This window comes from Diabrotica virgifera, chromosome 6, assembly GCF_917563875.1.
Source record: "Diabrotica virgifera virgifera chromosome 6, PGI_DIABVI_V3a".
Lineage (NCBI taxonomy): Eukaryota > Metazoa > Arthropoda > Insecta > Coleoptera > Chrysomelidae > Diabrotica > Diabrotica virgifera.
Window position 1 is genome coordinate 250,474,701 of NC_065448.1, and position 21,402 is coordinate 250,496,102.

The window sequence follows — 21,402 nt, forward strand, 5'->3', positions numbered from 1 at the left end:
AGTATGTCCCTGTAAGTTGTATCCATATGGATAACTTTTTTATTATTAATTTTACAAAAAGAAGTTATTCTTTATAAAAAGTTCTGCATGGTCCAAAACCCAAGATTCAACCATCAGATATCAAATATTATGAATGATATAAGAGGTATGTCAAAAAGTTTGAATTTCACTTAAGAGTAAAGTAGCTTTATTTTTCACAATATTGAAAATTGCTATTATGAAAAGTTGTTTGGAATTAAAAACTATATTCTAATATGGAATTACATCCTTCTAATTGAAAAAAATTTATTTTTTTTGAAAAATTATGGATAACTAACATTATTTTCAGTTATTTCAATTCTGATAACGCTTTTATTATTAATTTTACGAAAAAAAGTGATTCTTAATAATTCTGGAAGGTCTAAAGACTAAAATACAACCATCTTATATCAAATTTTATCTAAATTTTATACGAGGTATGTCAAAAAGGATAAATTTAGATCAAAAGTAAAGTACCTTTATAGTTCAGAATTTTTCAATTAGAAGGATGTAATTACATACTCAAACATAGTTTTTAATTCTAAATAACTTTTCATAATAACAATTTTCGATATTGTGAAAAATAAACGTATTTTACTCTTGAGCGAAATTCATATCTTTTGACATACCTCGTATAAAATTGATAAAATTTGACATAAGATGGTTGTATTTTAGGTTTTAGACCATGCAGAACTTTTTATTAAAAATCACTTTTTTTAAAATAAATAATAAAAGAGTTATCTGAATTGAAATAACTGAAAATAATGTTATCCATAATTTTTCAAAAAAAAAAATTCATTAGAAGGATGTAATTGCATACTAGAATATAGTTTTTAAGTCCAAACAACTTTTCATAATAGTAATTTTTAATATTGTGAAAAATAAAGCTACTTTACTCTTCAGTAAAATTAAAACTTTTTGACATACCTCGTATAATATTCAAAAAATTTTATATTTGATGGTTAAATCCTAGGCTTTGGACCATGCACAGCTTTTTATTGTGACGTTCCGCCCCTTATAGAATCGATTATTGATGGGAAGATATTATTTAACTATCCAAAATATTATTTAATTATTTTCAGAATTATTTTCTTTCAATGTTTATTCAAATAGAACTTAAACCCATCTCAGAATTTTTAAATGCTTGATGACGTCACATTTAAAACGTGGCAACATTGGTTTCCCCACTTTGACAGCCAATGCTTAGTAGAGGGGTACGAAGGATTCAGCTGTGAACGTGAGCCTTGGATTGCCATTGTTTCTCGAGTGTTCGGTCTGAATCGTAGTGTGCGGGGTCATTAGACTCAATTATTCACCTCTAATTCTCAGTTCCAAATTGATTAAATATTACAATAAAAGTATAGTGAAGTTATCCAGCAGCAGTGGATTTGAAGAATTTTAGAGCATACTATATCCAATGAGTTCTACCCCGGTAAATACACATTTTATTAAGTATTTTATTCAGCCATTTTGGAAGTCCTTGACATTTGCTAACTAAGTTTCACATAGTCTATTTTCATGGTTTTTATGTTTTATTTTCATGGATCAAACTCATCTAGAGATAATTCAATATTCGTTGTTAATTTGTGCTTCCAGTTGGAAAATAGAGCTAATTTAAACTCCATTTTTTATATTCCTTTCAAGTCTACAGAACTCCTATCTTTTGAACGATGATCAAATAAGTATCCATCGCTTAGTCTTACTATATTTCATCCTTGTATAATATATCTATATACCGGTGTATATATTATAATAAAATATTCTTTCACAGTAATTATATTTTGTATTTCAATTGGAAATTACTTGTGTTATTTGACCAAGGTCATCTGATAGCAACCTGATAAAAGGTCAAGCTGTCTAGTCATTCAAGTTTTTGGACTTAATGACCTATTTCTTCTTATTCCCATAGGAATAAAAACACCTCCTCGTATCTCTTGCTTCTTTTTTTTGACATTGGTAGATTGGTAGTAACACCACACTGTGTTTTTTTTAGCACCTACCATGAAATCTTAAAGCCACCCTACAACAACACCAAGGCCAGACCACACAGAGAGAAACAATCAATAGGCGACCAGCCTGGATTATTTCCACATTTTCTTTTTTTGAGTACCTCCAGCTGCTTTCCAACAGTTTTGAGTACCTTCAGCTGCTTTCTACCAGTCTTCCTCTCCTGTACCTCCAGCAGGACAGCTGCTAGCGAGAGTTAGCACCCTTGGGTGCTCATTACATCAACTTCAAGATTAGGAAAGAGTGGTTTGTTTGGGAACATTTACTGTGCTCTTATTAAAGACAGACTGGTTTTGTGATATTTAGTACATTTTTTTTTATAGTTCAATTGCACACACATTTTTCCTGCTTTATATTTTTTATAGGTTTTTTTTTCTTTACAACATAATATTTAATTGATAGCGTTCCCCAACACTCTGCAATCTATAAAGGTATAAATTTCTGAGCTCAGATATTTTCCCTGATAATAGTAGTCGGTACTCTTATCTTGATTATTTTTAGGCTGTGTTCCACTTTTGTATAATTATTTAAACTCATTCCATTATTTTAGTATATGTTTAATTAAATTTTTAAAAATTAACTTCACATATTAGTCAAAATTGTAATTATTAACTTTATTTAACTTGAACTTATTAACTTTACTTAACTTTAACTTATTAACTTTATTTAACTTTAACTTTAATTTATTAAATTCATATGAACTTCTGGATTCTAATCCCTCAGATTAGTTTTTGGTTTCACTTGTTATTATTACTATTATAAACCACGAGTTAGGAAAAGGATCTGTGTATCCACTCGTAGGTTTATTTATTCAATAAGGCTTGTGCCTGTCCCACTCACAGTGAGGTATTTATATGTTATATATAGTATCAGGTAGTATTTAATTAAGGTGTACGTATTATAAACGTACAATTATTATTTGGTGAGGGTTCTACTAACCTAGTTGTAAGTTGTACTTCCTGTATTAGAGGTACCCGTAGTCAGTTTTTCTAACCTTATAAAGAGTATTCTTAGATCATAGTTGTATGATGATTTTGTAATTGACTTTCACTAGTATCACTTTTTCCTGTCATGTTAGAGTTACACACTAGTTACTTGTCCTAACTCAGAGATTGTTAAAAAGATCTAGTAGTTACATTCAATAAATATACATTTATTGTGATTTTTTTTTCTTATTACTCCTTTATTTTTAGTAGTATATTTTATAATTTAATAATCTTTAATAACTTTTCACATACTTGTACTACAAATTTAACATACTCTATAGCAGCGTAGAATACCTGGAAGAGCGTTAACCTAGTTATCCTTCTTCTGGCGCCCAAAAATTCATTCTATTTTCAGTATATTATTATATTTACTCTATCTATTTTCTGAACATTATCTTCATATCTTCTTTTCGAGCCATCATTGTCACTTCCTTTAATCTATTGTCTGGCCAAAAATAGCCGTGCAAATTGGCCGAATCCTTCCTTGAGTGTCAAGTGGCCCTTCTCATACATATTTAGCTAGCCATTCAAGTTATATCTATCTATTAATGATTTCTCATCTCTAGTCCTGTATCAATTCGATATTCTTTGTCTTGGCATCCTTCCATACAAATACTACTACAAAGTTGTATTTTAGTTACTCCAGCTTCTTCAACGGAGAAGCCACACATTTTTGTCCTTTGGCTACATTAAGTAGATCTTCTTCTTTTTACTACTTCTGTTGGAGTTTACCACTCCCTTTTCATTCACTCCAACAGAAAATCATCAGCTAGTTGTTACATCGGCTTTCCAACGTGGTGGCTTTATTTTTGGTCTGAGACAGTATTCATTTAGGTCAATTCTTCTCTTTTATCTGAAATCTCTTTGTTATTTCCGTTTGGTATCCTATACACATATTGTTACTTATTTATTTTATTTTTAATTTCTGATACATATCAGGTATTCTTAAACGCTGTTTTGATTTTTGTTTATATTTTGGGACCTCATTATAGTATATGTTTGTGCAGCTTACATTCTGGGTTAGATTTTGAATTTTTATTGGGAACTTATATTTAATATTGCTATTAATAATATAATTCATATAACAATTTTATTTCTTCAGTCAATAGTGGTATAGTTGGAGGTACAACTAAGTGTTGATTATTATTATTATTATTATAGATATATATTTTTTCTAGAGTGGTGGTAAGTTACATATAAATAAAAAAATTTACTTCCAGTATTTAGGTAGTAGGTTTACTTGAGTATACAATATTTATTGGATTATTTATCCATTTATTTGATCTTATATATTTATTTGATCTTATTTATTAGATTATATACTGCATTATATATATATTTTTTTTTTTGCTGGCTATTTTGATTTTGTTGGTGTGTTGCTGATATTTTCTCGGTTTATATTATATATATTTTGCGTGCAAACTTTCATATTTTCATATTTTTCATATTTCTGTTCTTTGGACTATTTGTCAATAACTTTGCTCTCATCATGTGTGCTTTTAAAGCTGAACATCTTCTGGTGGATGAATTGGATTATGAATTAAAGATTCGGGACATAATGCCAGAGGAGTCGACAACTGTCGATAAAAAACGCAATCTTTTGAGAGGTGCTTTGAAACAAGAAGCTGGCAATAGAAGTTTTCTCCAAATTTCAGCTGTATCCCTTCCTTTTGAGGAACAACAAAAAGGAATCACTGAAACATTGGACAGCTTGTCTAAAAAAATCGAAAAGTTTAGGGGAACTGTAAAGGATACAGAGTATGCGCGATTAACATCTCGTCTAGGCCATATTTCTGCCCGTGTACACTTGCTACACTGTCCTTCTGAAGAACAGGAACCGTTCAAGAGGTCTGTTTCTCTTAAAATATTAACACTAGAGGGTGAACTTGATTCTAGAGTTAACCCCATTGCTACCTCTACTCCTAATGCTTCAGTCAATGTACCTAGCTTTACGTACTCCAAACCTGTTCAAGTACACAAATGGGGTATTTCATTTTCAGGTGAAAAACAGCACACTGATGTGATGTCATTTTTAGAAAGGGTTGAATGTCTTCGAATATCTAGAGGTGTTTCTGAAGAGGATTTGTTTGCTGCTTCTGCTGAGTTGTTCACCGGGACCGCTTTTACATGGTTTATGAATAACAGGGGTAATTTTTCTTGTTGGTCTGATCTGATTAAAAAGTTGAAGTCGGATTTTCTTCCGTATTCATTCCAGGATGATTTATTAGATCAAATTAAGAATCATAAGCAGAAACCTGGGGAATCTGTTACTATGTTTATTAATACTATATTAGGTATGTGTAGTCGTTTAGACACTCCTTTGTCAGATTTAGCTAAAATTAAAATCATCCTTAAATGTCTATTGCCCTTTTATCATCAACAATTAGCTCTTATGGACATTCAGAACATTGATGACCTTACTATAAAATGCAAACGTTTGGAGGAAACGTTATCCTGGTCTTCTCAACCTCCATCCACATCTCGATCCTCTTCTAACTCTTCTTCTCAGCCAACTTCCTTTAGGCAACGTTCTTGGCTAAATAAGGGTCATGAACATAATGTTTCGGTTGTTAGTTCTCTTGTCTGCTGGAATTGTGATCAGCCTGGTCACCCATTTTACAATTGTGGGATTCCTCAAAATCGTATTTTCTGCCATGGTTGTGGCCGAGAGAACACCCTTAAAAGAAACTGTTCTAAGTGTTCGGGAAACGACACGTCGGAGGTCCGTCCCCTGAACGTTTCTCCGTCCAACATCCAATCAGGGAATCAAACCCCATCGTCAAACGAAACTACAGGACCAAGCACATCCAGCAACCCAAACCCATCTTCACGAAAAGGGAAAGGGGTGTCGTTCAAGAAAGCAGCACACACCACAAAACAAAATTAAACCAGAAATTTATTTCTATAGATAATACGTTAGATTCGCTTGATTCAAATGATCACAGATGGTCATTTACAAACGCTTCTTTGATTGGTAGTGTTCAACGTAACAATAATAATTGTGATAGTAATGTGGTTCCATTATCTATATTAGATTCTAGTTTTGTTAATGATGATGATACGTCTGGGTTAGTTCCATATAACGGTTGTAGACAACCAAATACTTTAGATCTAGATATTAATTCGTTATTAGTTAGGAAACAAAATGATAATAGGCCATATCTTCCTATTCAAATTTTAGGACAATCGTGTTTAGCTTTGTTAGATAGTGGCTCTAATATTTCATTGATAGGGGCACATTCGTTAAATTTATTGAAAAATTCTAGTATTCCCATTATGCCCATTTCATCTTTGCAAGTATCTACTGCAGATGGTACAGTTCAGTCCATTACGGGCAAACTCCAAATTAAAATCACAGTGGCAGATTTATGTAGGGAAATTACATTTTATGTTATTCCTTCCGTGCAGAATTCTATAATTTTAGGTATGGACTTTTTCAATGCTTTCAATAGTACCTTAAGTTGTTCTGATTTTTCTTTTTCCATATCTGAATTTAATTTATCTACCCTTAGTGCTATTCACGATTTTGCTAGTTTATCAAGCTCTGAACAAAGGCAATTAGAGAGTATGATCTCTAAATTTACTACTCTTTCTTCAAAAGACAAACTAGGTCGTACGTCGTTAATCTCTCACACTATCGAAGTGGGAAATCCCACTCCTTTCAGATTATATCAGTACCCCATACCTCAAGCCTGGCAGGCAGATTTAGAAAAGGAAGTAGATTCGATGCTTGCTTTAAATATCATAGAACCTTCAACATCGTCCTACTGTTCTCCGCTCTGGTTAACGAAGAAGAAGGATGGATCCTTCAGGATCTGCTTTGACGGTCGAAAACTAAACAGTATCACAACTAACAGGGATGCTTATCCTATCCCCAGAATAGATGTGATTTTGAGCAAACTTCAGAATGCCAAATACATCTCTTCTATTGATTTGTCTAAGGCCTTCCTACAGATCCCACTGAGTGAAGAGAGCAAGAAGTATACTGCTTTTGCTGTCAGTGGTAAAGGATTATTCCAGTTTGTCACCATGCCTTTCGGTCTTGTTTCTGCTCCTCAGACAATGTGTCGTCTGATGGATTTAGTCATTGGTCCACCGTTAGAGCCCTATGTTTTCTATTATTTAGACGATATTTTGGTTGTCACTCCTGATTTTTCCCTTCATATGGAAATTTTAGATAAGTTATTTTTACGTCTTAAGGAAGCTAATCTAACGGTCAATCTGGATAAATGTCAGTTTTGTCGCCCTAGTCTTAAGTTCTTGGGTTATGTTGTGGATAACCAGGGGCTGAGGACTGATCCTGAGAAAATAGTTGCTATCAAAAATTTTCCTATACCAAAGACCACCACCCAAGTCCGTAGGATATTGGGAATGTGTGGCTATTATCGGCGATTTGTACCGTCCTACTCTACTTTGTTGTCACCTCTTACTGATCTTTTGAAGAACAGGAAAAAGGGACAGACCATTACTTGGACTCCTGAGGCTGACGAAGCTTTTAGGCGCGTTAAAGATGCTTTAACGAGCGCTCCGGTTATGATGTCACCTAATTTTGATGAGCATTTTTATCTAATGACAGATTGCTCTAATACAGCTTCTGGAGGCGTATTATTTCAGTTGAAAGATGGCTCCGAACACCCCATAGCGTACACTAGTAAGAAGTTGAACAAGGCCCAGAAAAACTATTCAACTACGGAGAAAGAACTCTTAGCTATCATCCATGGGTTAGAAGCTTTTCGTTATTATCTGGAAGGTCGTAATTTCACTATAATTACTGATCATAGTTCCTTAGTATGGCTTCATAGTATGAAAAACCCTTCACAGAGGCTTTCTCGATGGATATGCAAACTGGCTGCCTATTCATATAAGATTGTCCATAGAAAGGCAAACGGGGTAGTGGTCGCAGATGCTCTTTCACGTGTCCATGATATTAATGTCCTAGATCTGTCCTCTTTAAGTCCTGATATGTGGTATCAGAATATGATTGATAGGGTCACTCAAGACCCACAAAAATATCCTGATTTTAAGGTAGAGAATAATATTCTGTACAAACACATCTTAAGTCCGATAGAGTCCTTATCCAATATGTTGGAGTGGAAAATAGTTGTACCTACGCCAAATAGGGAAAATATTCTGCATATGTTTCATGATGAAGTTACGGCAGGTCATTTTGGTTTTTATAAGACTTATCACCGTATTGCCGAATTATATTATTGGCCTGGTATGCGGAAGTCTATAAAAAGGTACATTTCTAAATGCATGGTTTGTGCTACTTGTAAACCAAGTAACCTACCACAGGCTGGACTTATGGGTTCCTTCAGGAACATAAATTTTCCTTGGCAGATGATCTCAATGGATCTCATTGGACCTTATCCTCGGAGTTACAAGGGTAATACCTATTGCCTGGTAGTTGTGGATTATTTCACTAAATTTCCTTTAGTTTGTCCCCTTCGCCAGGCCACAACTCCAGCAATTTTAAAATATTTGGAGGAACAAGTCTTTTTGGTGTATGGTGTTCCTCAAATTGTGTCATGTGACAACGGTCCTCAGTTTGTATCGAAGGCCTTTAAAGATCTTCTAGCTAAATATAAGGTTCAAAAGACCTTTTATAATGCTGCCTACCATCCACAAGCAAATCATACTGAGAGAGTAAATCGCAGTATTGTCACAGCTCTAAGGTCCTATACTTACCCTGATCACAGAGCTTGGGATCAATATATTCATTCCATAGCTCAAGCCATAAGGACTTCTGTCCATGAAGTTACCCAGTGCTCTCCAGCATATTTGAATTTTGGTAGGAATGTGGCTTTATCAGGTGATTATTTTGGTGTAATTTCAGACAATTCCGAAAATCTTCCTCAAATATCTGAGAAACTTCATCGCTTAGATGATCTCCAGACGTTACCTCATATTTTCGCAGACATTAGGAAGAAGTTAAAAACTTCTTACCTAAGGAACCAGCAGCACTATAATTTGAGGAAACGAGATCTGCGATTCTTTGTTGGTGATCGAGTCTTAAAGCGCAATTTTGTCAAATCCAATAAGGGTGATGCCATTTCTGCAAAGTTTTGCCAGAAATATGTCCCATGTACTGTCTCAAGGGTAATATCTCCTTTGATTTATGAATTAAAGGACAATTCGACTAATAAGCGAATTGGTCAATTTCATGTAAAGGATTTACTGCCTGACAACACCATGGACGATGTGGATTCTTCAACTTCATCGGAAGAAGATTAGCTTAACAGGGTTGTTTAAGCTAATATCTTCCTGTGTTTGCCTTTAATTAGTTTTATTATGGTATAGTATTTTAGTTTAAATTGTTAATCACCAGATAATGCCTGACCATAGCAATTTTTATCCTTCGGCATGGCTTGATGATTTCTCACGTATTAGTTATTAGGTACCGAATTCTTGTGTAATACCGCTTGTATGAGTTTATTATTATTTTTTTTGTATTATAGATTGCATTTGAGTCATTATCGACAAATATTCTCAAATACTAATCCAGCCAGTAGTATTACCAAGTTAATAACCTCCACTTGTACTCTTAGTTTTGTACTCAACCTCTCAGAATAAAAGGGCTGTTGATTATTATATATTAAGATATTTGGATGTGTGGGCTCATACAAGTATTCTTGCTTAATATAGATGGAGCTATGTTACACTACCATATCTTAGATTATGTGTTATATCTTGGATATTTGATTACATACCTATTATTTTTTTTTTATTGTTTTTATATCATGTCATTGGATTTGCCATATTGGAAAGAAGTTGTGGTTGTTAATTTGTTATTGGGTTACTTTATTGATATTTGTCACAGGTACCTTAAATACTTTATATTAATTCGGATTCTTACTTCCTCCACAGGATGATTCTGGAATGAATTTGGAATTTTGATTTATAAATGAATTCTTGAGTCCTTCATATTTCTTCTTATGAACTAGTCTGTTAATGCTCAAAGTTGGTGAATACGTGGGTTCGAAGTTCAGCAACTGATCACTGCTATCCGATTTCGTAATCCATGTCTTTCTTGTCAGAGTAGGCAGATGTTTATCCATGATAATATTTCTGGTTGGGAAATGGTGTACAACACTTCCTAACCATTCTTGTGCAATTGTTCCAAATATTCCAGGCACATTTTCACACGATAATAGGGAAGTCTAGTTTGCTTATTTTATGTCTCTTAGTTCATAGTATATTGATGCTTGACTTTCCATAGACGTAGAGTCGTAATGTTAGTGATGAACCCACTGGGACAAATTATTGATTTTCTTTTTAGTAGATTCCCTCTTCTTTCCTTAGGCATTAATTGTTGCTTAGATTCAGGAATATCTCCTGGATAATCCTATGTATGTTCACATGAATATACAGTCTTATAAAAGATTGGGAGCTCGTTCCCGTCATATTTTGTATTTACCATGGAGTCATAGAACTTATAAGTTCATCCTTTATTTTTACTATTTAGTTTCGATAGGCTCATATTACCGGATGAGGGTAGATCTAGAGCTAATTTAGTTAGTTATTTAGTATTAGTGAGAATTGGTCCATAAATCTTCCTGATCGTTCTTCTTTGGATATGCTCCTATAAATCTGGTGTCCATTGCTAGTCCGATTTTGGATTAAGTGTCCGATTCTTCACTTATTTTGTTTATTTGGTTGTATAGGTTCGTATTACCGGATGTGGGTGTACGTAGACCTAATTTATTTATATGATTTAGTATGGATGTGAATTGGTCCATAAATCTTCCTGGTCGTTCTTCATTGGATATGCTTTTGTGAATCTGTTGTCCATTGATAGTCTGACTTTGGATTGAGTGTCTGATTCCACATTTATTTTGGTTAATGTGTTTGCATTCCTTTGGTATGTTCACTATTTATATTAGTTGGTATTGGTGAAAATTATTCTATAAATATTCCTAGTTGTTCTTCTCTGGATATGCTATTACGAATCTGGTGTCCATTGCTAGTCCAATTTAGGATTGAGTGTTTGATTCTTCACTTATTATAGTTATTGATTTCATTGGTGACTTTAGTATATGTACTTGCGTTATGGTATGAATTGGCTCTCACCTTTGCCTGGTTGTTCGTCCTTGGATATACTCCTTATAAATCTGATGTCCATGGATAGTTCAACTTTGGATTTACTGCCAATTCGACACTTATTTGTCATTATAAATTATGTCTCATCTTTAGCACTTTTACTAGGACTTCGGGTCATATTTTGCAATTTCCGTTATTTGCTGCAGTGACCATCCTACTTTCCCTTGATTATTAGTGGTGATTATTTGTAATCTTGCGAATCAACGGGGAATGATACACTAAGCACTACTACTCTAGTTTAATATTTTGAAAAAAAAAAAAAAAAAAAAAAAAAAAATTTTTTTTAAATAAAATTTTTTTTTCTGGTGGTTGAAAGGGAATGTGACGTTCCGCCCCTTATAGAATCGATTATTGATGGGAAGATATTATTTAACTATCCAAAATATTATTTAATTATTTTCAGAATTATTTTCTTTCAATGTTTATTCAAATAGAACTTAAACCCATCTCAGAATTTTTAAATGCTTGATGACGTCACATTTAAAACGTGGCAACATTGGTTTCCCCACTTTGACAGCCAATGCTTAGTAGAGGGGTACGAAGGATTCAGCTGTGAACGTGAGCCTTGGATTGCCATTGTTTCTCGAGTGTTCGGTCTGAATCGTAGTGTGCGGGGTCATTAGACTCAATTATTCACCTCTAATTCTCAGTTCCAAATTGATTAAATATTACAATAAAAGTATAGTGAAGTTATCCAGCAGCAGTGGATTTGAAGAATTTTAGAGCATACTATATCCAATGAGTTCTACCCCGGTAAATACACATTTTATTAAGTATTTTATTCAGCCATTTTGGAAGTCCTTGACATTTGCTAACTAAGTTTCACATAGTCTATTTTCATGGTTTTTATGTTTTATTTTCATGGATCAAACTCATCTAGAGATAATTCAATATTCGTTGTTAATTTGTGCTTCCAGTTGGAAAATAGAGCTAATTTAAACTCCATTTTTTATATTCCTTTCAAGTCTACAGAACTCCTATCTTTTGAACGATGATCAAATAAGTATCCATCGCTTAGTCTTACTATATTTCATCCTTGTATAATATATCTATATACCGGTGTATATATTATAATAAAATATTCTTTCACAGTAATTATATTTTGTATTTCAATTGGAAATTACTTGTGTTATTTGACCAAGGTCATCTGATAGCAACCTGATAAAAGGTCAAGCTGTCTAGTCATTCAAGTTTTTGGACTTAATGACCTATTTCTTCTTATTCCCATAGGAATAAAAACACCTCCTCGTATCTCTTGCTTCTTTTTTTTGACATTGGTAGATTGGTAGTAACACCACACTGTGTTTTTTTTAGCACCTACCATGAAATCTTAAAGCCACCCTACAACAACACCAAGGCCAGACCACACAGAGAGAAACAATCAATAGGCGACCAGCCTGGATTATTTCCACATTTTCTTTTTTTGAGTACCTCCAGCTGCTTTCCAACAGTTTTGAGTACCTTCAGCTGCTTTCTACCAGTCTTCCTCTCCTGTACCTCCAGCAGGACAGCTGCTAGCGAGAGTTAGCACCCTTGGGTGCTCATTACATCAACTTCAAGATTAGGAAAGAGTGGTTTGTTTGGGAACATTTACTGTGCTCTTATTAAAGACAGACTGGTTTTGTGATATTTAGTACATTTTTTTTTATAGTTCAATTGCACACACATTTTTCCTGCTTTATATTTTTTATAGGTTTTTTTTTCTTTACAACATAATATTTAATTGATAGCGTTCCCCAACACTCTGCAATCTATAAAGGTATAAATTTCTGAGCTCAGATATTTTCCCTGATAATAGTAGTCGGTACTCTTATCTTGATTATTTTTAGGCTGTGTTCCACTTTTGTATAATTATTTAAACTCATTCCATTATTTTAGTATATGTTTAATTAAATTTTTAAAAATTAACTTCACATATTAGTCAAAATTGTAATTATTAACTTTATTTAACTTGAACTTATTAACTTTACTTAACTTTAACTTATTAACTTTATTTAACTTTAACTTTAATTTATTAAATTCATATGAACTTCTGGATTCTAATCCCTCAGATTAGTTTTTGGTTTCACTTGTTATTATTACTATTATAAACCACGAGTTAGGAAAAGGATCTGTGTATCCACTCGTAGGTTTATTTATTCAATAAGGCTTGTGCCTGTCCCACTCACAGTGAGGTATTTATATGTTATATATAGTATCAGGTAGTATTTAATTAAGGTGTACGTATTATAAACGTACAATTATTATTTGGTGAGGGTTCTACTAACCTAGTTGTAAGTTGTACTTCCTGTATTAGAGGTACCCGTAGTCAGTTTTTCTAACCTTATAAAGAGTATTCTTAGATCATAGTTGTATGATGATTTTGTAATTGACTTTCACTAGTATCACTTTTTCCTGTCATGTTAGAGTTACACACTAGTTACTTGTCCTAACTCAGAGATTGTTAAAAAGATCTAGTAGTTACATTCAATAAATATACATTTATTGTGATTTTTTTTTCTTATTACTCCTTTATTTTTAGTAGTATATTTTATAATTTAATAATCTTTAATAACTTTTCACATACTTGTACTACAAATTTAACATACTCTATAGCAGCGTAGAATACCTGGAAGAGCGTTAACCTAGTTATCCTTCTTCTGGCGCCCAAAAATTCATTCTATTTTCAGTATATTATTATATTTACTCTATCTATTTTCTGAACATTATCTTCATATCTTCTTTTCGAGCCATCATTGTCACTTCCTTTAATCTATTGTCTGGCCAAAAATAGCCGTGCAAATTGGCCGAATCCTTCCTTGAGTGTCAAGTGGCCCTTCTCATACATATTTAGCTAGCCATTCAAGTTATATCTATCTATTAATGATTTCTCATCTCTAGTCCTGTATCAATTCGATATTCTTTGTCTTGGCATCCTTCCATACAAATACTACTACAAAGTTGTATTTTAGTTACTCCAGCTTCTTCAACGGAGAAGCCACACATTTTTGTCCTTTGGCTACATTAAGTAGATCTTCTTCTTTTTACTACTTCTGTTGGAGTTTACCACTCCCTTTTCATTCACTCCAACAGAAAATCATCAGCTAGTTGTTACATTGAGCATTTAAAAATTCTGAGATGGGTTTAAGTTCTATTTGAATAAACATTGAAAGAAAATAATTCTGAAAATAATTAAATAATATTTTGGATAGTTAAATAATATCTTCCCATCAATAATCGATTCTATAAGGGGCGGAACGTCACATTATGAAGAATAACTTTTTTCCGTAAAATTAATAATAAAAAAGTTTTAAATATGGATACAACTTACAGGGACATACTGTATAATATACTCCTTTAAATTTTTCAATTTGCATTCAATTTCTAATATTAGGTACATTATTTTTTGCAGTAACTTACCTGTCTTAACTCATCACTAGGACTTTGAAGTTGAATAACTAAGGAACGCATAAATTCCTTAAAAGAACATAATAAAGCCTTATTGCCACTATCACCAAATGTGAGATTAGTCAGTGCCATACAAGCGTATCTACGCATCAATATACAGTGGGATTCTGTTGATGTGCTACTGTGCATGGAATGCTCCACCTAAAAATCAATACTTTTTACATTTGTGCGATTTTCTAAATAGCTATAATGCAATTTGTACACTTTATTTGTATATTCTACCTACCAGAACAAAACAATAAAAGTAAAAGTAGAAGGAGAACTAACTGACCCAATTGAAGCTGACAATGAGATAAGACAGGGGGATTCCCTGAGTCCTTTATTGTTCAATCTGATCATGGATGAAATAATAAAAAAAGTGAGAACTAAAAAAAGATTCTAAATGGGAGAAAAATAACTTAAAATAATCTGCTATGCAGACGGCGCAATACTAATCTCTCAAAGTGAAGAAGATTTACAGTGAATGCTGCACCAAAATTTAACATGTTAAGTTTCCCAAAAAAGATAAAATGCATGGTTATAAATCTACTAAGATGTAAATTAGAGCTGGAGGGTCAGATAATAGAACAAGTAATGGAGTTTAAATATCTAGGCATCACACTATCTAGCTACGGAAAGCTCGAAACAGAAGTGGAAGACCAAGTGAATAGAGCAAACAGAGCTGCAGGCTCCTAATAGTGCGGCCGATATGTAAAACAACTGCACATTTAATGATACAAGCATATAATTTGCACCACATATACTACACATATAAAGGTTCAAATTTAGATATGAGGCCATCTCAGATTTTGTCTTTTACAAAAATGGCGGGCGTTCAAAATGGCGGCTATACTTATGTGTTTAATAGTACCATAACTTTTGAACGAAAAGTCCGATTTCAACCAAATTTGGTATATAGGTTTTCTTTTTGATTTACAAGAGGGATATGGTGAACCGGAAGAATCGGTTTACCAGAAGTTGTGTTTTTACTGGTTGTTTATGTAAAAATATGTTTTTTTTTTCAATTTTTTCCCTCTGTATATATTAATTTTTCAAAAAGGTAATACCGCAATTGAAAAGAGCGTAAAAATATTTTGTAGAAAATATTTTGAACTTTTTAGTTATGTTAATTATCATTTAATAAATGCATAACGTATCATCACAAGTGAACTTTTTAGTTATGTTAATTATCATTTAATAAATGCATAACGTATCATCACAAGTACCTATGTGTGGCAAATTCGTGCAAACATTATAAGAATTATTGTGCATTTAATGGTAGAAACATATAATTTGGACCACATATACTACACACATCAAGGTTCAAATTTAGATATAAGGCCATCTCAGATTTTACCTTTTACAAAAATGGCGGGCATGCAAAATGCCGACTATAGATATGTGACTTATAGCACGATAACTTTTGAACGGATGTTGTTTTTTTACCAATTCTTTCACCCTGTATATATTAATTTTTCAAAAACTCTTGAAAAACTTTTTGAACTCTTTAGTTATATTAATTACCAATTAATAAATGCATAACGTATCTTAACATGCACCTATGAACCTATGTGCGGCGCATTCGTGCAAATAATATAAGAATTATTGTACATTTAATGGCAAAAGCATATAATTTGGACCACACACACTACACATACAAAGATTCAAATTTAGATATGAGGCCATCTCAGATTTCGTCTTTTACAAAAATGACAGGCATTCAAAATGAATCTACCGCACATAGGTACATGTGAAGATACGTTATGCATTTATTAAATGGTAATTAACATAACTAAAAAGTTCAAAATCTTTCCTAAAAAATATTTTTACACTATTTTCAATGGCGGTATTACCTTTTTGAAAAATTAATATATACAGGGTGAAAGAATTGAAAAAAACAACAACATATTTTTACATAAAAAACAGTAAAAACACAACTTCTGGTAAACCGATTCTTCCGGTTCAAGACCTCGATCTTATTCATCAAAAAAAGAAACTTGATACCAAATTTGGCTAAAATCGGACTTTTCTTTCAAAAGTTATCGTGCTATTAGTCACATATGTATAGCCGCCATTTTGAATGCTCGCCATTTTTGTAAAAGGCAAAATCTGAGATGGCCTCATATCTAAATTTGAACTTTTGTATGTGTAGTATATGTTGTCCAAATTATATGACTCTACCATTAAATGTACAATAATTCTTATATTTGCACGAATCTGCCACATATAGGTACATGTGAAGATATGTTATGCATTTATTAAATGGTAATTATAATTAACATAACTACAAAGTTCAAAATATTTCCTAAAACATATTCTTACGCTCTTTTCAATAGTGGTATTACCATTTTGAAAAATTAATATATACAGGGTGAAAAAATTGAAAATAAATTATTTACATAATATAAAATAGTTTTACATAAAAAACCAGGAAAAACAAAACTTCTGGTAAAACGATTCTTCCAGTTTATGGCATCGATCTTGTAAATCACAAAACGAACCTACGTACCAAATTTGGTTGAAATCGGACTTTTCATTCAAAAGATATCGTGCTATTAGTCATATATGTATAGTCGCCCATTTTGAATGACCGCCATTTTTGTAAAAGGCAAAATCTGAGATAGCCTCATATCTAAATTTGAACCTTTATTTATGCAGTATATGTGGACCAAATTATACGCTTGTATCATTAAATGTGCAATTCTGATAATATATTGCACGAATCTGCCGCACTATAAATGAAACAATATGGAGAAAAAATATCGGAAGAGAAATGAAAGGTAAAATTTACAAAACAGTCATCAGACCAGTAATGACATTCGCGGCAGAAACACGAACTGACACACAGGATAAAAAGAATGCTAGAAATAGCAGAGATGAAAACCCTTCGAAAAAGCAATGGTAAGACACTATGAAGCAGACCTAGAAGTACAGATATACGACGAATATGCAAAATGGAGTACATTAATAACTGGGTTAGAAACAGAAGAGTAAAATGGAACGACCACATAAGCCGAATGTCAACAAATAGAGTAGTAACGACTTGGAGAGATGTTTCCCTAATAGGAAGACGATCAGTGGGAAGAACACGAAAACGATGGAATAACAACTTACTGGAGGCACATTGAAAAAAAAAATAGACACATGTCATGTCTACACAAAAAGGATTTGTATAATATATTACAGTTATTTAAAAAAATATTCCAATTATATTCCAATGATACCGAGATGTTTTTTTGACATTTTTTGACGATTTTCTGAATAACTTCCATTCATTATAACAATTTGAAATGTTTGTCTTGCTTTTATAAATTTTTAGGCATCATTAGATCCAGCATTTATTACAGCTTTGACTCTGTCATCGGCGAATCTTACGTCAAACATTTTTCTTCCAGACACCGTTACTCCACCAGTCCTCTTGGGATTTTCTCATGACAAATTAACCATATACCTAAGTTAAAAACATCAGGTGATAGAGTGCATTGTTCAACTTTATTCAGATATATTTTCCAGGTTAGTTATGGATTGTTCAAGACTGATCTGGATCAAAGATCCAAGTCTTTGCATTTGTCCACAACTCGTTTTACTAACCCTAGTGTCTTAAGTGATCCAGATCCATTGATCTGAGTCTTCAAGAAACAGTATTTCCCAAAACTAGTCCAAATAAATAAGGTATACATATAATATGTACCTACTTAAATGAAAATGTTAAATTTTTTGAAACTACTTATAGAAACTCACAACTATTTTACCTCAACTAATGTTGCTATTGTATGTATCCCACCCAACTGGCATATTGCTTGTCTATGTCCTTCATCGAATGACAATTTCATAAGATGGGCCACTGTTTGTACAGGATGCTTATCACCATCTGCAATAAGAAAATTAAAAACATTAAAAAATAGGCCATTATATTAGAATATTTAGTAAAACAAAGACAGAGTATTTGGAATATTCGTTTAAAGAGGAGTTACTACAAATAAAATGATATCTTTGGATGGTGAAATTATTGTGAAAAGTGAGAGTTTTAAATACCTAGGATCGGTATTACAGAGTAATGGTAGAAGTAGATGGAGATTCGTGCAATAGAATTAGGGTTGAATGGATGAAATGGAAGGAAGCGAGTGGTGCGTTGTGTGACAGAAAAATTCCAATGAAGCTGAAGGGAAAATTCTATAAAACAGCCATAAGACCGGCTATGATGTACATAACTGAATATTGGGCAGTTAAAAAGAAAGAGGAACAACGAATGCATGTGGCGGAAATGAGAATGCTTAGGTGTTGCACCAATTGATGCCAAAATGAGAGAGCATAGGTTAAGATGGTTTGGTCATGTTCAACGTCGAGACGTTAATCACTCAATACAAAGAATTGCTGAACTGCGGGTTCCTGAAAGAAGCAGGAGATGAAGACCTGGGAGGAGACACTTACGCAAGACATGTCGGAAAAGGGGATTAATATTGACATGACCCAAGATAGAAACTTATGGAGAAATGCAATTAGGGAAGCCAACCCCGCATAGGGATAATGGCAAAGAGAATGATGATGTCCATTATATTAGAATACTATTTACCTTCTGATTTTTCGGCTGGTTGAAAATCCATATTATTTTTGACAGCTTCAACATAAGCTCTACAATGTTCCAACAGTTTGAGTATACGACTTTCTCGTTTTCTTAATTTCTCGTCTGGTTGAGAATGTACTAAGTTATGTAGAGCCTGTGCAGCTTTCGTTCTAGTCTCACCATCTCGATCTGATTGTACCAATTGTACTAGAAGGGGAATACAACCTAGAATTAAGAGTAATTTATTTTAATGAACAATATATTTATAGCTTCAGAACAATATTTTAATGAAAACGTGTATTATATTATACAAACTGCTTGGGTTTTGATTAGATATAAGACACTGCAGAAAGCCCTAAAATCGGCAACATTGCTGAATACTAGAATTGTATTTTAATTGTAAAATATGTTCAAAATTTATCTACTCGTTCCGATAGTCTGTTATCAGTATCTGAATCTACAGTATGGTATTAAAATCCATATATCCTTTATCAATTGTTCTCTTTTCTCGATTATTAGTTTTTATTGTATAGTATATAAATTACTGTAATCACTGAATACATAGTTAGTGAAAAAATAATCCTATTAATTAAATTAATGAATAATTTAAGCGATTGTGCAAGTAACGATTGTCCAAGAATTGTATGAAATTAGAGATTTAGTTTGTTACAAAATATACCAATAAAGCAACAACTAACCTGACTGACGCATGGCAAGGCAACTTTCAGGACAGGAACTCAGAGCTAGGAGAGTCTCTCCCATATCTACGTGATCTTGTCCTCCTAACATTGACAGGAGACTATGAACTACATCCATTTTAGCTTCTAACTGCTGGGAAGACCATTTATTCCTGTCAGGGCTACCAAGAACCCTATCTAAAGGCGCACCTCCTGAGCTTGATGCAAAGCTCATTACACTCGTTACTTCCTAAAAAATTAAAATAAATAAAATGTAGGTACAATGAAAAATCCAAATTAGTTTTCTAATACTTTTTAGGTTCTCACGGAAAAAAAATTTAAGAAAATTGAAAAATTTCAGATAACTTCTCACCATTGCCATTTGATTTCCGATATTCTTTCTAGAATTCTGAGCATCCGCCTTGACTCCTAAACTGGAGGGTTCGGAGTTCCACATGGTTCTTTCTACAGGCCAGGTACCGTGATATAAAGCACCCATTCGGTTTGTATCGGGAGCGGGTTCGCTACTAACTGATAATTTAGTACTACTTCTAGTGGCTCCCCCGTATTCGTCTTCACTGCATGTTGTGTCCCCTTCAACACTGCTTGCAACTCCATGGTCGTACTAAAAATATATTAAATGACAAATATAATATGTTTACTAATAATTAAACAAAAAGGTTTAAAATATAGTAGGACACAAACAGAGTATTTGGAATGTTCATTTAAAGAGTTACTACACACAAAATGATATTTTTGAATGGTGAAATGGTTGTGAAAAGTAATAATTTTAATGGGGAAATAGAGAGAGATGAATGCAGTAGAATTAAGGCTCAATGTATGAAGGGGAAGGAAGCGAGTAGTTTAACAGAAAAACTCCAATGAAGCTGAAGGGAAAATTCTATAAAACAGCCATAAGACCGGCTATTGGCTATGATGTACGGAACTGAATGTTGGGCAGTGAAAAAGAAAGAGGAACAAAGAATGCAGGTGGCGTAAATGAGAATGCTTATATAGATGAGTGAAGTGACAAGAAAGGATAAGATTAGGAATGAGTATATTAGGGGAAGTCTAGGAGCGGCACCATTGATGCCCAAATGAGAGAGCATAAGTTAAGATGGTTTCGTCATGCTTAACGTCGCACATACGTTGATTTTAAATAATTAGTCGGCCAAAAGTCAAATTTCAAAAGTGACGTTAAAAATTTAAGACACATCCTAGAGACGCATTATAGTTTGTCTTAACAAACACTTACTATCCCTGCTCCAGAACTATTCACCGCGCACGTGTGCACGTGCGAATAGCTGTTAGTGAATTTTCGTTCTTTTAGCTTAGTAGTCAACGTTTTAAATATTGTGACATTTTGTAATATTTACCTTATTTTTCAAAGTGATTGTGATGGAATCGAATAATTCAGGTAAGAATGAATATTTCTTGAAATATTTATAGAAAGTTTACTGTTACTTTATATTATTTTTAGAAAGTCAAAACCAAGCCGTTTTTTAGTGACATTTTTGTTTAATTTTTATGTTTATTAGACATTTAGTTATATTATCGCCTCCGATCGAGCAATGCTATTTATTTTATGGCATACTGCATATATTTGGCTAATTAATGGCATACA

At 33.0% G+C, this 21,402-nt stretch overlaps 1 protein-coding gene across 2 annotated transcripts in view; it reads right to left on the reverse strand.

Moving 5' to 3' along the window:
• The window catches only part of LOC114338534 (adenomatous polyposis coli protein), a 216,516-nt gene that overhangs the window by 78,131 nt on the left and 116,983 nt on the right, over positions 1-21,402 (reverse strand). For both annotated transcript variants that reach the window (XM_028289138.2, XM_050653906.1), the window contains 5 exons: positions 20,152-20,403; positions 19,800-20,028; positions 19,111-19,326; positions 18,290-18,408; positions 14,511-14,699 (listed from right to left, as the gene is read on the reverse strand). In XM_028289138.2, the coding sequence (XP_028144939.1) occupies positions 14,511-14,699; positions 18,290-18,408; positions 19,111-19,326; positions 19,800-20,028; positions 20,152-20,403 (1,005 nt within the window). The remainder of the gene's footprint in view (positions 1-14,510; positions 14,700-18,289; positions 18,409-19,110; positions 19,327-19,799; positions 20,029-20,151; positions 20,404-21,402) is intronic.